At 38.5% G+C, this 17450-nt stretch overlaps 1 protein-coding gene across 1 annotated transcript in view; it reads right to left on the bottom strand.

The window, feature by feature from the left end:
• TM9SF2 (transmembrane 9 superfamily member 2) overlaps positions 1–17450 on the bottom strand; it is a 66571-nt gene that overhangs the window by 10667 nt on the left and 38454 nt on the right. Inside the window, exons 9-17 of the mRNA XM_032769607.2 lie at positions 15080–15159; positions 14874–14982; positions 11972–12104; positions 11378–11497; positions 8684–8741; positions 7874–8033; positions 6185–6336; positions 4763–4874; positions 4028–4199 (exon numbers count right to left, since the gene is read on the bottom strand). Coding sequence (XP_032625498.1) covers positions 4028–4199; positions 4763–4874; positions 6185–6336; positions 7874–8033; positions 8684–8741; positions 11378–11497; positions 11972–12104; positions 14874–14982; positions 15080–15159 — 1096 coding nt within the window. The remainder of the gene's footprint in view (positions 1–4027; positions 4200–4762; positions 4875–6184; positions 6337–7873; positions 8034–8683; positions 8742–11377; positions 11498–11971; positions 12105–14873; positions 14983–15079; positions 15160–17450) is intronic.

The following is a 17450-nucleotide window of genomic DNA, read 5'->3' on the forward strand; positions in this document are numbered from 1 at the left end:
CCTGCCTGTATCCTCACGGAACTTGAAGTTTGAGACATTGACTAAAGTACCACATAAAACTAAGCACATGAACTCCAGAAGTATATTTTAGTTGTCTAATATAACTTGCATACCCTTGAGCCCAGTATCAGGTACAAAGGACTAGTGGGGACAGTGTCATGGCAAATAAACGGTAAGATACTTGTAACTTCTATCCTGAGCCCATAATTATCATTAGACAGTGCACAGTTGATTGCTGATAGTCAGCTGCTGGTGCAACATTCATGACCCAGGCTGAGTGGGCAAGGGAACAGGAGATGCACTGGATATATCAATGCCCTCAGTTTATGACACGTTAACTGACCTGAGGGAAGGAGGGCAAGTGGAAGCTGGCAGATGAACGTTGCCCGAGGTGTGAAGAGGCTGTCATGCTGGACCTACCACACTAAATCCTCTTCCCTCCATGAAGAGGGCTGAAGTAAAGTCCCTGCCTGACTGTATGCAGTATTCTGAGGTTTATAGCCAGCATGACTAGAATGGACTGGTTAAAAAACTTCTTCAGACCATCAGTGAGGCTAATACACTTTGGTTTCTGGCCAATGTTACAATATCGTCAAGGCAGACAGAGGTCTGGTTTGTACAAAAAAAGAGTTACCGTATATACTCGTTCATAAGCCAAATATTTTTTGTAAAAAAGTGACTAATCAACGGCTTATAAACGGGTCTACACCAAAATTTGATGATTTTAAACTTTATGGAATCATTGAATTGAATATCTAATTCACTGTCCTTTTGTTTACCTGGAGTGTCTGCAGGCATGGGGCCTCTCAGTTCCCTGTGGCCACGGTTTGCCGTTCCCAGCCAATGGGTGCTGCGGGAAGTGGCGCCACTCCATGCCTGCAGACACTCCAGGTAAACAAAATGTCCCAACCTGCCAGCGGCTTACCCTGACGGGCCAGGAGCCAAAGTTTGCCAACCCCTAAAATATAGGGTCAGCTTATGAAAGGGTTATACAGTTTTTGCTATTTTTACCTAATCATCTTGGGGTGGATCAGCTTATAAATGAACGTGCTAGTGAACGAGTGTATATGGTAATTAATGCAACTAACAATTTAAAATCAATGTATCTAAGGAAGGCTTAAACAGGTGTACTTGCATCTACACTAGGAGTTTAAATCAATGTAATTAAATCTATTTAAAACTGATCTAGTTAGAGCAATGCAATTTTTCTAATATAACCAAGCCCAGAGTTCTCTATTTCAGACTGAGATGCTGTTTATTCTACCATCCTGCTTCTAGACCATACATGAGGGTAGAGACAAAGGAGAGCAGAACTGCTAGCCTATGTTGGGACTGATTAACTTATTAGTATATAGAATATGAACAGGGAAGTAGTAAATTGTGACTTACAGAAATACATATGGATTAGGCAAAGGTATTTAATTTACAGGCAGCAGGGAGTATCAGGTTACAAATGCAGGTAATGTACAGTTAATAGATGAAGGTTTTAAATTTTTTGTAACTAATATTCTGTTACTATTTTAAAAGGACAATATTCTCAAACTTTGGTTCTGGTTTTCCCTAGGATTTGCTTTTGAAAATGCAAAAAACATTCCTCCACCCCTGCCAAAAAAAAAAAAAAAAAATAATAATAATATTTAAGTCAAATACAGATGAAATGACTTTGCTCAGAACTTTAGTGAAAGTTTTGTTGAAGAAGTTAAAAGGTCTGATGGCTGGGACTTTAATTTCTGTGAAGCCCTTAGGCTATAAACTTGTATCCACCAAAAGGAGACCCACGTCACAGGCCATGGGGAAGTACTAAACCTCTCCAACACAACTTCCGGTGCTTGTAACCTTGGAAAGGCCTCCACATTTCAAGCCTTAGGGTATGTCTACACTTACACTGCTGTAGCACTTAGTGAAGACACTACCTACAACAATGGAAGAGCGTCTCCCATCAGTGTACGTACTCTACCTCCCCAAGAAGTGGTAGCTATGCTGACAGGAGAAGCCCTCCCACTGAAATAGCACTGTCTACCCCGGCGGTGAGGTCGGTATAACTACCTTGCCTAAGGGTGTAGATTTTCCACACCTCTGAGTGACAGTTATACCAACCTAAGTTTGTAGTATAGACCAGAGCTTAGAAATGCCACCATTACAGACTGCGAAGTTCACGAGGATTCAGTTACAAATGCTGCTGGCCTTGTGCTCAGAGTTTTTAAGCCTTCTGGGAGCAGGCAATGGTGGTACCTATCAGTACGGAAGTAGGGGGTGCCAAAGACCCACCCCCATGTCTGGGCAGCATGTCTCAGTGAGGCCCGCTTTTCAGTGTGCAAGAAGATAGAGGAAGCTTTCTGCCACCATGCCTTGCTACTGGACTTCATTCCCAGAGCAACAGAGGTAGAAAACAGCAGGAGCTCAGAAACCAGAGGTAGTACTGTAGCAGGAACTAAATGGACAGAGAAAGCAGGGATCTGAGGGGTGAATGAGTACATAGGGGGGAAAGATTCCATTATTTGTCCTCAGTAACTGGGAAAGGAGATGAAAGATCCCAGTAACGAGATATTTAGGTAAGAGCTCTGGCAGCTGACAGCTTTTTCCTAAAAGCACCACCTTTAAATAACCATGGTAACTTCAGGTCTAGTGATCAGTTTAGATTTTGAAGGGTACCTTTGCAACAAGACAGACAGACAGACCGACCGACTGACCCATTTCAATGAGTATCAGACCTCATGGAAGTTAACACAAAGATTAAACTCCACCTTTGTAAAACAAACGAACAATAAATAAATAAATACATACATACATACATACCCACACCCTTGTTTTTAGTTCTTACTGAAGCCTAATAGGTAAAAAGGTCAATTTTGCAAAGCTTATAATGGACATAGTCTTACAAGGGAGTTATTAATATGACTTCATCGTAACACTGCTCTGAAAAGCCTACATCTCCAAGAAACAAGATAACACTCAGGCAACAGAACTATCTGCAGGATATTCAATACTTAAAACTTCAAATTTTGCAAGAACATCACACTTCAAAAACCAAAACCCACACCACCATTATATTACCTTTATTTCTAGAACATACCATCCCGTGTAGTCCAGAAACATTTCAGGATAAAAATGCTGCTCTGCAGCTCAATCTAGGACCAGCTGCTGACACATGTAACATTTATACCTTGCAATGGATCCCTCCTCCCTGTTTAACTTTTTAAAACATGCTTGTATCATAGAATCACAGGACTGGAAAGGATCTCTAGAGATCTTCTAGTCCACTCCCCTGCACTCAAGGCAGGACTAAGTATTATCTAGATCATCTCTGAAAGGTATTGTCTAACCTGTTCTTAATAATCTCCAATGGACAGAGATTCCACAACATCCCCAGGCAATTTATTCCAGTGCTTAACTAACCTGACAGTTAGGAAGTTTTTCTTAATGTCCAACCTAAACCACCCTTGCTGGAATTTAAGCCCACAATCACAGTTTTTAACTACATTTGATAGTTCCATGTCTCACAATTATCCTCTGCATAAAGGCATGTTTTAGAACTCATGTGATCATGGACCCTTTCATAGCTTCCAGCTTATGTCCTTCCATTTAAACCCTGTTAAATATGCACACATCATTCTGTAAATGGGATGTAATATCAAACTAAACAATTCGCACAACTATAGCTAACACTGAATGTTTGGAAGACAATTTCAGGCACATGCTTAAATGCAGCCTAGTTTTAACAGCAGGAATTACCAATAGCAGTATTAGGTAAATACAAATATTTGTTAGTGTATTGTACTAGGTATAACTATGATTCTTCAGTTACTAATTTTAATCCTTTGAAGTCAGAGGCTGAGATTTCCGACACAGTTTATAGCAAAATATATTAGCATAATAATAGCTGACCTGAAATCAAGGGTTTAACGTTCAGCTATGGTTTCACATAAAGATTCAGATATTTCTATTTATGATATTTTTAGTGTTCCACTGCACACTCAACTAAAATTAGAGCTAGCAATATCAAGAACCAAGGTTTCAATACACTCACCTGTGAAAAGAAAGAAGATCAAAACCATTATCATGGTGTAACCGAAGTACAAAATGGTGCTTGCTGTCCCTGTGATTTGCAGTTTAGAAAAGAAATAGTGTATTGCATATATCAGAAAATAAACTGCAGTAAAACCACTGGTAAGGAAGGAACGCCACTGCCAGTGATAATCCTAGAAGAAAAGAAAAGCTAAGTAATATTTCCTGAAATCTGAATTTGACCAATTACAAGAGAACTTTTCCTACTGGGTATTTAACATTAAAAAGCTGAAGATAAAATTTTATTACTTTGGATCACCTAATCACAGTTCATAGTATGAATCAGAAAGCCAAAAATCTACAAGCCCAAGCAACAAGAGACAGATTTTAAAGGGTGCATGTAAACATCAACTTGTGCTGGTCAAGGACATGCACCAAAAACGAAATACTTTTGACAAAGCAAAGGCTTCTGTCTAGTCAACTGACTTCTACCGAAAATAGTGAGATCGATAACTGAAGATGAGCTATATCTCACTGGTACTGAATCTGGGTACAAACTTATTCAAAAAAATAGTTTGTAATGAGAACTCTTATCAGAAAGGAGCAGTAAGTGTCCAATCACATTTTAAGCTGATCTTAATAGGATCTTAGTTATCCTAGTAGTGTTAAATTCTGGAATGATAATATTTCCAGTTATAGAAGTTGGATTTTGTGAAAGTGTCCTGGATATTGTATAATAGTGAAGAATATTTCTTACCTCTGCACACAAATGGAAATAGCAAAGCAGTATAGTGGCCTCAGAACATGTAATAACCAAAATAATGAACACAAGAAATAGGAAGCCAAACATATAATACATCTGATGGGACCTATAATCAAAACAGAGGATTAAAATAAGATAAAATGTATTTTGGAGGAAAATGGCATCTCTCAATATGAAAAAGCAGCACTAGCACAAGATGTTCATTGTTAATATAGCCTGAATGTTAAACAATAATTTCTCCTTATCACAAGGGTAGAGTGTCATTGGTGTGGACACAAGAGGAAGTTAACTCATCCTTTGTTTTTCAAACTGGGAATGCATGATTCAGCAGCTCTACTCTAAAATGGCAAGCAAAAGCTCAAAACCTAAAACTTCTCTCACCTTTGGAGGTTTATGAAGAGAGGGAAACTGAATCAGACACATCACCAGTGAAATCCTGGCTCCACTGAAGTCCACTGAATATCAAAGCTCCCACGGATTTCAGTAAGGCCAGGATTTCACTCCACATTTCAATCAGGAAGTGGCAGAGTGGTAAAACAGAAAAAGTGTTAATACTTTAGATTTCTGTATTAGCACCTACTTCTGAGTTCAGAAACAGCTTAGAGAGATTGGATAACTAGATTGTGCCAGAAAGTCTGCAGATTTCTCATACAAGAGCAGTTTGTTAGCATGCTCAGAGTACACATTTGAATTCACTGACGCTGGACGAGTATTTAGTGGGTTATTTTGAATGGTTAAAGGAATTACTTCCTAATGCCTATATTAAGATTTGGGGAAAGGAAAAATCTGTTTTCCTGAAGCAATAATACTGTTCTATAAAGACTAAATTAATAAAGCCAATCTAATATACTGTTCACTTCTTTCAAATATCTACCACAATGTCAGTTTCAGAGGCACTTCTGTATGAAGTAATAGGTGTAGTTCAGTGGTTCTCAAACTTTTGTACTGGTGACCCCTTTCACACAGCAAGCCTCTGAGTGTGACACCCCTCATAAATTGAAAACACTTTTTCCATATATTTAACACCATTATAAATTCTGGATGCAAAGTGCGGTTTGGGGTGCAGACTGACAGCTCGTGACCCCCCATATAATAACCTTACAACCCCTTGAAGGGTCCCGACCCCCAGTTTGAGAACCCCTGGTGTAGTGCATAAAACTTCATGATTTGAATAGTGCAGGTCAGCTGTATGCTGGTAAGAATGAAAGTTATTTCTCTACACACATGGGCAAAAATAAAATAGCATGGAATGATTTCTGAGCAGCAGAATATTAAATGACAAACATTTTCATTTCTTGTGAAATGATCAATACTTTAGAAAACACTACAGGCAGGGTCAAGCTCTCTAGAGAAGAAAAGGTTCAAAGAGAAAAATTAAAGCTTATATGTTGTGGGTGTTCAAATAAGTTAACTTACCAAATACTATTTAGAATGAAGAAAAGTTGTATAAAGATGCACCCAAAGGGCAGAATCCCTCCCATGACAATGCCAGGTAATGGTTTTGTGTAGAATGATTGTTCAGGAATCTGACGAGGAATCTGATTAGTACGAACTGGGTGTTCAATAGCCTTTAAAGAGAAGAAAAGATTCCTAAATACATAACAATTAAATACATTTGACACTAGCAGTAGCAAAAATCTACTTAAATTTTATTAACAAACTGGTGGCCACCTAGTACCACGCTGTCATTGTTTCTAGCAGCCCAACTGCCAACAGCCTCAGAGCAAACGAAAATAGTAGGGTTGTCAAGAGATTAAAAAAAATTAATAGCGATTAATCACGCTGCTAAACAACAATAGAATACCATTTATTTAAATATTTTTGGATGTCTTCCACATTTTGATACATTGATTTTAATTACAACACAATACAGTGCTCAATTTATATTTATTTTTTATTACAAATATTCGCACTGTAAAACGCCAAAAGAAATCTCATTTTTACACTGCAAATATTTGGAATAAAAATATAATGTGAGCACTGTATATTTTGTATTCTGTGTTGTAACTGACATTTGAAAATGTAGAAAACATCCAAAAATATTTAATACATTTTAACTGGTAGTCTATTGTTTAACAGTGATTAATCACGATTAGTTTTTTTATACTTGATTAATTTAGAGTTAACCATGTGAGTTAACTGCAATTAATCGACAGCCCTAAAAATAGGTAATAGATTTCTTGAAAGACTACTGTTAATGAAGATGTAGCAACTAACCTCTTGCTACTCTCCTTGTGTCACACTGCCACAGTTTCTAATCAGCTCAGGCACTGAAAGAGAACCCCTTGATTTGAGGGAGGAACTCTTAGCTCCGGAATAAACTGTTCTTCCCAATCTAAAATAGCCCTGTTCAGTCAATTTTCAGGGCATGCTGCAAGGAGAATATGGTAGTGTGATCTGCTGAGAATAAGGCCTGTAGGAATTAGGTCTGCGTAGGGGGAGGGCAGTTTTGCAGGGTGGGTGAGTGGTATTTAGTATAATTTTTGTTCTTGTAATTAACTCATCAAGGGCACCAACAGCTTTGGATAGGAGTCCATTTTTTATTTTTGCATAAGTCCACATAAAAATAAAGGCAACAAATGATTACGCTCTACGGCCCATGAAGTCTTCCTTTTTAAGAAATCTATCTTTGCCGCATGAGAAATGGCCTTCCAGAGTGTCTCACTTAGGAAAGTGGAATACCAAAAGATTCCACCATAGGACTCATCCCTTCCTCAGAGATTCTGAAATGGAAATAAGAACCATGGAAAAAAAACAAGGAAGGAATAATTAAGGAATCCAGTAAGTGGTTACCCTCATATCTGATTCAATCAACAAAACTCACTAAGAATTAAAGAGAGGTCCATCAACACCTAGAATGCTCCAAACCACTGCTTCATCTAAAGAAGCCTCAGGAGTCAAATCCACTGATCAGAGTAAGTAACATTAAACTAAAAGAGACCTATTCATTATCAATTCTCTAAAGGGACTTGAGAAAATGTCAGTGGAATCCCAAGATCAGTTGAATGCTAATGGAATTGAGCTGGGCTGGAGGTGGATCATGTTTTCTATCCCGCCAGTACAATAGCCACAGTACATGCAGTTTACACCCACATAATCACTTACATTTTTCTTAAAACCAAAGTAGGCACCAATAAATGTCAGTGGCACAGATATGCAAAACCAAAGTGCCAAAATAGCAACCAAAGTTCCAAAGGGAATAGCTGCTGAAGATCCTTCTCCCCAAAGAATGAGGTTCATGATAAAGAAATCCGCAAATACAATTCTGAAAAATATACAGCAAGTTTTAAAAAGAGAAACAGGAATGCCCAATAATATTTATATTAACATTACTGAAACCATATTACTGTATTAATGTCTTAGTGTAATATGCATTAAGACCAACTGACACAGAAAATATCAAACGAAGAGGTCAAGCTAGTCTTTCTTTCTTAGCCTAGTGGGATTCAACTCCAGCAGGAGCTGACGTTCCAACTAAGCAGTTTCAAATATATGCCTGTCACAACTGCACTTCAGGGGAAGACTGCTTGCTGTGATTAAGCAGAAAAATTTAACACAAAGGTTGTACAGTATATGACACCATATAAGACCAACTACAGTGTGGTCTGAGAAACAGTCTAGAGAGTAAAACAAATACATGAAAAAAAGGGTGCTTGGACAAAAAAAAACAACTTATTACCGTCATGCTACTACTACATAAATCAAACTTTTCACATGGTGAGAGTAAACAAAAATTTACAGAAAAAGATAGTGTGTGCAATTAGCACATTTGTCTGTCAAATGCACCTTGCTGTTCACGTGGCTTCTGGAATGAAAAGAAGATGTTGTAGGTTTATAGGTATAACTGAAGCTTTAAAAATTAGCTAATGTCAGAAATGTAACAAGTATGAATAGTCATTTAGAGATTTCACTTACCCAGGACAAAGGAATGATGTCAGCAGGACATTTGTTTTCCATTTCTCACCACCAAAAGCTATATTAAAATATTTGATAGCTATCAAAATGTGCATTAAGTGCACAGATTACAGTTTATTTTAATAGTATATTATTTAACAGTTATACTTAGGCAGGCCAGCAGAACACTATCTGAACGCTAGTAAATTAAGATCAAAGCATTACACTAAAATATTTAGTTACGGAAAAATGATTTTGCTTTATTCCTTTGCTCCTCAATTACACACCTTCCTATCAAAAGAAACATTTAATACTACAATCATGAAAAGGAAAATAAATAAAGGTGTCAACATTGTTATTTTATTATATACATTTTCCCCCTCCTCCCTACAAAGCTAAATGCATTATGGTTAAGGGCCAAATTCCATGTGAAGTAGAAACACCTGCATAAGTAAGGTAAGCAGAATCAGGTGCTTAGTCATCCACAGTGTATTTAACTTAGTGCATTAAAAAAGGAACTTGATTTAAAGCATACTCAAATCATTTTAGAGAATTAAACTTTGATCACTCAAGGCTTACACTAGCTTATTTAACATTCAGATGGAGGTTTGATTAGAATAAACTAGCAGCATAAGTATCAGAGAGGTAGCTGCGTTAGTCTGGATCTGTAAAAAGCGAGAAAGAGTCCTGTGGCACCTTATAGACCAACAGACATATTGGAGCATAAGCTTTCATGGGTGAATACTCACTTCATCATCACTACATGCATTTGACGAAGTGAGTATTCACCCATGAAAGCTTATGCTCCAATATGTCTGGTAGTCTACAAGGTGCCACAAGATATTTTTACATATTCGCAACCATACCTATGCAAACAAGATTTATAGCTAGTAATCTTTTAAAAAATGAATAATCAGTTTAAAATTTTGGATAGAGTTTACCAATAATGATTAAAGAGTCAACATAAGTGCTCCCTACAAATCCTAGATACATTAAGAAAAGACTGATATTCAAATACTAAATCAGCTTCGTTTAGAAGGACTTTTAAAGGTGTGCCACATTTATAAGAATTCTAGTCATATGAGCCAGTAGGACAAACGTCTTATCTGAAATTCAGCAAAGCTGGAATTTCATCTCAGCTCTGTCATAATAATTTTTTTTATTTCAAGAGTCACGTACGATTACGATTAGATTGGGCTAATTAAGTTTCCATTCTTATTTAGCATCTTGGTAGGAATTGGTAGAGTCTTATTTAGCATCTTGGATAGGAATTGGTAGAGTCTGTTAACACTAACTAGTCTCAGCTTGGGCTCATGTCTTCTAATAAATTGTTTAAATGAATGTTTAGTTCATAATATTTTTAAACTGTATATAGCTTTATATATCTGCATATTTACAGCAATACCGGTATATATGCACACACAAATACTGTAATAAATGTACAGCTTTTAGTTCAAATGATACACTGTGCTGATCGCATCATTTGATGAGAATTGCAGACAGAATAAATTGGAATTAGCATATAGTCACCTGGCAGTTTGCTAGTCCAGTAGAGTATCCAAATACTGGCTGACAAGTTACTCTCATCATCACTAAACCCATTAGGGGATACTACCATTAACCGTCTACCTCCTTAGGTACATGGTATTAGGTTTGATGCCATAATCCCTCAAATAACTTCTCTTGAAGGGGGAATCAGGACTTGGACAAAAGATTCCTCAATTTATTTTCAACTATGAAGCACCAGCCCCACGGTCTAAACAACTCTGCAGGTCCCTTTCAAATCAACCTGCAACCCTGTAGTCAGGAATGGGATTAGTTAATGACTATTTTACCACCACCACCAGTAAACACCCACCCTACAAACTGTAACAAAATGAGACAAGAGAAACCCTGTTTCCACAATACAAACTCCAAAACAGTTTCTGGAAGATGAAAGAAGTTCAAGGAAATTCTCTAACAGGGGAAATGCCTTCCTAAAACCAGTGTTAATATCCAAAGTGTGCCTGTAGAGACTCAGCACCAGTCAGCCATAAGCAAGTCATATCTTAAACTAAATAAGGCAGGTAATGAAAAGCTCTAGATGGAATAGCATTCTTGGCCCTGCAGCAAGTCTCCCCTGAGGCATAGGAAGAACCATGTACTTTCCTTCAGCACTTTGAATGGGCCAGTCAGGGCCAGTTGAGAGATAGAGAGCCAGCTCATCATCATAAGGCACCAAAACACCAGAGGGAAGATCTTCAGAGTCAGCAAAGAGTCTATGACATCTATTTCCCTGACTAAAGCAACAACCTGATGAAGAGGGCAGATATTAACTGAAAAGGGGTAAAAGCTAAACTCTGTCTTTTCAAATACATATCACACACACACCCCCGCCAAAAATTAAAGCAACGACAGTAATTCTGTAATGTAGGAAAACAATGAAATTATGAAACTGTCAGAAATCACTACCTGAGTATTAACTGAAACATAATGTGTTCCTTCTTATATGAAATTAATTCACATTATGAAAAGACTCATAGAATATCTGTTCTGAGAATACTTTTAAGCAGCTTACTCTCAGGCTTCAAAACACTGAACAATCTAACCATGTACCTGCTTTGTTTTGTCCTGAGGGGAAACAGATACCAAACAACAGGAGGGAAAAGCCACTACTGTGATGATAATTTAGACTAATGAACTTAAGACCTGTCATCTTAAATAACTTTTACTTACATTTGTAGAATCTGGCAGCAACGTAACCTGCTGGAGTTCCAAGCAGCACCCACAAGACCACAGCACAGGTCATTAATGCTCCTCGGTTAGCAGGCGACAAAAATCCCAGGCAAGCAAAAACTACAAGCACAGATGCACAATTTTAGAAGATTCTTAAAATTATATCTGAGTTTTCTACAGCTAATGTATAATTTATCTCCTGTAACTTTATACAGCTTAGTGCTACTCTGAAACATATTGACTGTATACACCAACCAGGAAATACAGGTATTTTTCCAATTCCAGTTTAAATGTTATCTAGAAATGTTTCTTTCATCTCCATTTAGTTTTATGAAATTAGGTAATAATTGGAGATATACCAATCTCCTAGAACTGGAAAGGACCTTGAAAGGTCATTGAGTCCAGCCCCCTGCCTTCACTAGCAGGACCAATTTTTGCCCCTGATCCCTAAGTGGCCCCCTCAAGGATTGAACTCACAACCCTGGGTTTAGCAGGCCAATGCCCAAAATCACTGAGTTATCCCTCCCCCCAATTAGAAGTTAAGGTTATTTTTCTTTTGAAAATTTATTCTTCCCCCAGCTCCACACCACTTACACAGAGTAACAAAAGTCATAATTAAGATCTGTGTGCCAGAGCCTAGAAAAACAGAAAGTAGCATTCCTTTTCTTGGGGGCCGGAATATGTCGCCATGAACCAGTTTCCAGCCAAATTCCTCCTGGGCATCTTCCTGAAAAGGAAATATAGCCAGTTTAATGCATTAAATCTCCTTTCAAAAATACTATTTGGTAAAAAAACGATATTTAGTTGTCTAAATCATATTTGATACCTAAGACACATAAGCCATTAATACATAGCACTAACCAGTACAAATTTACTAACAAAAAATAACAAATACAGTATTAACATGTGCAGGCATTCAAAAATCATAGGTCAGACCCCCCTCAAAAAGTCATGTGCAACCTAAAAAAAGAAAGATGGAAAAACTATATAATCTTTTTTCATCTGCCCTTTGATTTGACTATTTAGGGAGAAATCATTCATCCCTAACTAAACTGTATGCATCATTTCAGATTCAAAACTCAACATTAAAAAAAAATGTACTCCTTCCTCTTAGTTACTTGGAAGGAAACTTTTCTTACCACTGGGTTGGGGACAGATAATAGGCGAAAGATTTATACGAACTGAAGAGAACCCTATTTCTAAACCCACACATCAATATTGTGTCTCCTTCCTGCTCTACTGAGGCCCCAATCTCACAACTGCATTCACACATACCAACTGATTGCAGCCATATTGCAGGACTGGGGCCCTAGTCTCCATCCCCATTCACATTCTCCCTGCAGGTTTCAGCTTTTATTCCTCACTCTGCATTCACTTGCCCCCATTATTACCACTTCCTTCCCCTACCTACAATCTTTACATTGTGTTCCTCTACATTCCCCAATATCAATTTCCAAAATAGAGCAGAAAAGCAGCCATCTTTGCTGAAAGCAGTCTAGCATCAGTTCCACTGGAAATAATGGTAGACAGCAGCCATCATTACCAGAGGCACCCTTGCTGCAATGTGCAAGTGATGTTCGTCGTGACTGAAGACCCATTGTTACGCCAGACCTTATGAGTAATGGAAAATGATCAGCCACTTTGAAAAAGGCAAATTTTACAAGTTTGGTCCAAATCATGAGAGGCTTTGAAATACAGTTCCCCTAAACTTGCAATATTATAATAAGAGGCAGCAATTCTGCATATAAACTTCAAGTATGTTAAACCCCAATGAGACAACACTTTACATAATTTACAACAGTGGAATGTTTCCGACAGATTTTCAACAGCAATATTGGAAAAAAAAAGATCTGGCAAAATCATGTAAAACGAAGAAACTTCAGTTTCAGCAAAAACAGACAAGGACACAACAAGGCAAGATGTTCTAAATATTTATGCTTTACTGAAGTCTATTTTCTAGGACCTCTCTTCTTTTTAAATAGTTCAGTTATTTTATTCATTAATGAGGGTGGAAGGAGTCAAGGTTGATCCATCAACTGAAATGATTTCAGTGAGCTGGCTACCGTATCTGAAATTATAGAAAGGTTATTAGTCTGTTTAAAAAATTCCATTGCCAAGGTAGCAAATTTACATAATTTAGATTTCAATCTGATAAAGTGTCATCATGCTTTTGAAGACATGCACTAGTGTCATATTTAATATTAGACTCTGGCCCTCGATGACTGGAGAATTAAAAGTTTTAAATCTTGCTGTCTATTTTAAGAGTTGCATCTTGTATTTTTTTCTTTCAAAGTTGGGAAAAATGTCTCCTTGATTAAAAATGAATCTCAATGTTTTTAATAGGCAAATTCCTAAAAACAAGGGCAAATGATGTAAATTAATCTTAAATATAAGCATCTCAAAAGAGATTTAATTTCTGTACTTTTTTGGTAGTAAATATTCTTCATAGTAATGTTTTTACCAATTAATGGTTTTCCATAGAGTTACTGAATTATTTGGACTGGAAATATGATCTTTGAAAGTTGTGCACAGCAACATGAAGAGAAAAATTTATAATTAAAAAGGTAAGAGTCCTCCTACACCTACCTACAAGAGGAGGTTACTTGAGGTTACTCACAAGAAGGTCCTGTAAGATGTGTGGTCCTCATCTGGGTGGGTACACATGCGGCTCATGCGCCTGAGTCCGAAACCCACTTCGAAATTCTCCATGAGAATATAGCTTGGCCCCTCAATCTTTCAGCTATGGTGACAAAGACTCCTGGAGACTTTCTAATGGGCTTGATTTGTTACAGGTATAATGTTGGGGCATGTCTGATGTCAAGGGGGTGTAATTTCTTGTGCTCAGGAGAGGCATGTGTGAAATATACATAGGGAATAGCACTCAAAGAAGAAATAAGATTTACAAGGAAGGCAACAGGGCTCAGACAAGTTGCAGTCTCTCAGAGAAGGGCCTAACTTTCATCTACAAGATTGTATCTTGGAGCAGTGGAAGTTCCAACCCCAATCTCAAATGCTATAACAGCAAATGATTCCTCAAGAACAGTGTTTCTCAAGCTGGGGTTGCCGCTTGTGTAGGGAAAGCCCCTGGCGGGCCAGCCTGGTTTGTTTACCTGCCCATTCCGCAGGTCCAGCCTTCAGCCTGCGCCGCTTCCAGCAAGTCCCATTGGCCTGGAGCAGCAAACCGCAGCCAGTGGGAGCCGCGATCGGCCGGACCTGCGGATGGGGACGTAATCAAGCCGGCCCAGCCCGCCAGGGGCTTTCCCTACAAAAGCGGCAACCCCAGTTTGAGAAACACCGCTCAAGAAGACTGATCCTGTGTTATTTAAAGTCTTATATACACACACGAAACCTAGAAGAACACTAGCTAACCTGTGAATTCAAGAATGACAGGTATTAACACAGCAGTTACCCATTCAATCGAAGAAATTTAAGCTGTACAAATTTACATTCTACCCCCCACCACAGAATAGTGATTTTTTAGAAAGGCCAGACTTACAGTGCAATCCATCTGATTATATCTTGCAATGTCTTTATGTAGTGTCCTTAACATGATCATAGCTACCATCCCAGATAAAAAAAGGACAATCACCAAGGAATTCATGATGCTATATAAAGGGGAAAAAAAAATCCTCTGTCAAAAACCATCTATTGCTCAAAAAAAGTCTAGTATGCAACATTTGAAGGCTAGAGCTTTCTTCTCACCTAAACCACTGAATATGGGTGTGTGGCATGGATTCCAAAATATAATCCCATCTGGATGCCCATTTTATCTTTTCTTCTTCCTGAAAATGAAACATTATGTAAGTTTGTACACAGAAAACAAATTTGTTTCCTAACCAACTTCATCTGAACATTTTTAGATTGAATGTTCTGGCACCGTAAGGTCCTCAGAGGATCTTTTTTCAAAAGAGTTTCACTTTTTGAAAAGAACTACATAAAACATAGGTTGCTTTATAAATTATCTAACAAGCCATAACTAATAAAACCTTCAATTTATAGCTCAGAGTACAGTCATCTGTTTTCCTATTCAAGGTTTTTTTGTTTGGGTTTTTCTTTTTTAACCCCTGAGAGGACTTTAAGTGGGAAGGCTATGACAGACACAGAGGCAGCAGTGGTTGTGACCCAAGCAATGGAAGAGAAAATGAAGATGACCAGATGTGGAAGCTGTGGGATGTACATGATCCTAGAGTGGGTACCTGAAAAAAGCTTCATTTGTATGGAGCGCCACCTGACAGAGCTGATGGAAGAGAAAATCTGAGTTTCAAAGATACAGGTGAAAACTATGGTTGAGTTCCAAAGGGGATTCGAGGTGAGGAAGAAGGCTGAAGGAAAAAAAGTCAAGACTTGCAGATGCAAGCTGAACTGAAGAACTCTGAGGGGAGACTGCTGGGAAAGGAAAGTGGCTAGTGCAAGCATGTGATAATGAGAACCAAGCAAAGTGAAGGAGAAATAGAGCTCAGGAACAGGTATTCTGGGTTGGAGAATGAAGGGGCACAGCAGGCAGTAACAAAGTGGGAAGACAAAGAAGAGAAGAGTGTTGTGGTATTATGCCCCTATATTTTTCATAGAGATATTATTATTATGGCATAACTATGATGTATTTTATACAAAATAAGGCATCTGATATCATTGGAAAAGTTATGATTTACTGAATATGATTATCCTATTTGTATGCATCTATCACTTTGGTATCTGAAGTTAGGAATACTGTCAAGGCATCTATCACAAATTTGTTTACAACTGGGGAACACCCACTAGGCAGAACTCAATCAGTCTAAATGTCTTGCTAGGAAGAGCCATTAATGAAAATAATAGGCCTTGGAAGATACTAATCACTCACTGAGAAGTCTTCCTCGGGATGCTATAAACAGCCTCTGAGTTAAGGCTGCAGGGTCATGTAACCAAGTCACCTGGCACTGGACTCCATGATAATACTACTATTTTCCCACTGACCGGGGGTGAGGACCAAACTGGAAAACAAAGGAGTGCTGCCATATGGAAGAATTATTTAAGGCAGCGAAGTGACATCACCGTGGTTCGTTCTTCGCTAACTCCCTGTCCAAGAGGGAAGGTTTCTGGAAACACTCAAGGAACAAAGAGACTGAGCCCAGGCTAGAAGGTGTCTGATCTGTGAAAGGCGTATCTGGAGTTTTAAGCTGCAAGCAAGTCTCTGCAATCTGCCTAAAACATCATTTAGGGTGCAAAATTTGCTACTTGTAACAAATTCCTTTAGAATATTAATTTTAGATTGTGTTTTGTTTTATTTGTCCTGTAATCTTAGATCTGTTTGCTATCCCATCTAATCACTTAAAAAAAAAAATCTATCTTTTGTAGTTAACAAACCTGCTTTTGTTTTGTCTTAAAACTAGTGTGTGGGGAAATTCTAACTGGGGGGGCAGAAAGCTGTGTATATTCTCCTCACTGAGGAGAGGTGGTGAATTTCATAAGCTTGCACTGTGTAGTTCTCTGTGCAGTACAAGATGGTATAATTTTGGGTTCATTCTCTAGAGGGATGTGCGCACTTGAGTACTGGGCAAATCCTTAGCTGAGCCTTCCCATTTGCTTGCCACAGCTTTACAGGGTGAAAGGGGGCCCAGGCTGGTGGGTCAAGTAGGTTCAGTGGTATCCCAGCCCCAGGTGTTACCCCAGAGCCGGGTGGCGGGGGGACGGACCCTATCACAAGTGGCTAATTCTATAAGAAGAGGGGAAGAGCCAATGGAAATACCCAGAGCTCAGAGCCCTAGCAGGATACAGGACAACTCGCAGAAGCTTGCAAGGGAGAATAAAAGACGAGAACTTGCAGCCAGAAAGAACAGGAGGAAGGCTGGAGAATCACACCATCACCAGGAAAAGGCAGGTCTAAGTGATTGGAGACTCCCTAAGAACAGACAGGCCTGTCACCAGAGCTGATCCGGAGAACAGAAGGGTGTGCTGTCTGCTAGGAGCTAAGATACAGGATGTGGACCTGAGGCTGAAGAGGATCCTAAAGGGAGCAGGAAAGAATCCACTGATAGTCCTTCATGTGAGAACAAATGATACAACTAAATTCTCACTGGAATGTATCAAGCGAGAC

Source organism: Chelonoidis abingdonii, chromosome 1, assembly GCF_003597395.2.
Source record: "Chelonoidis abingdonii isolate Lonesome George chromosome 1, CheloAbing_2.0, whole genome shotgun sequence".
NCBI classification, from domain to species: domain Eukaryota; kingdom Metazoa; phylum Chordata; order Testudines; family Testudinidae; genus Chelonoidis; species Chelonoidis abingdonii.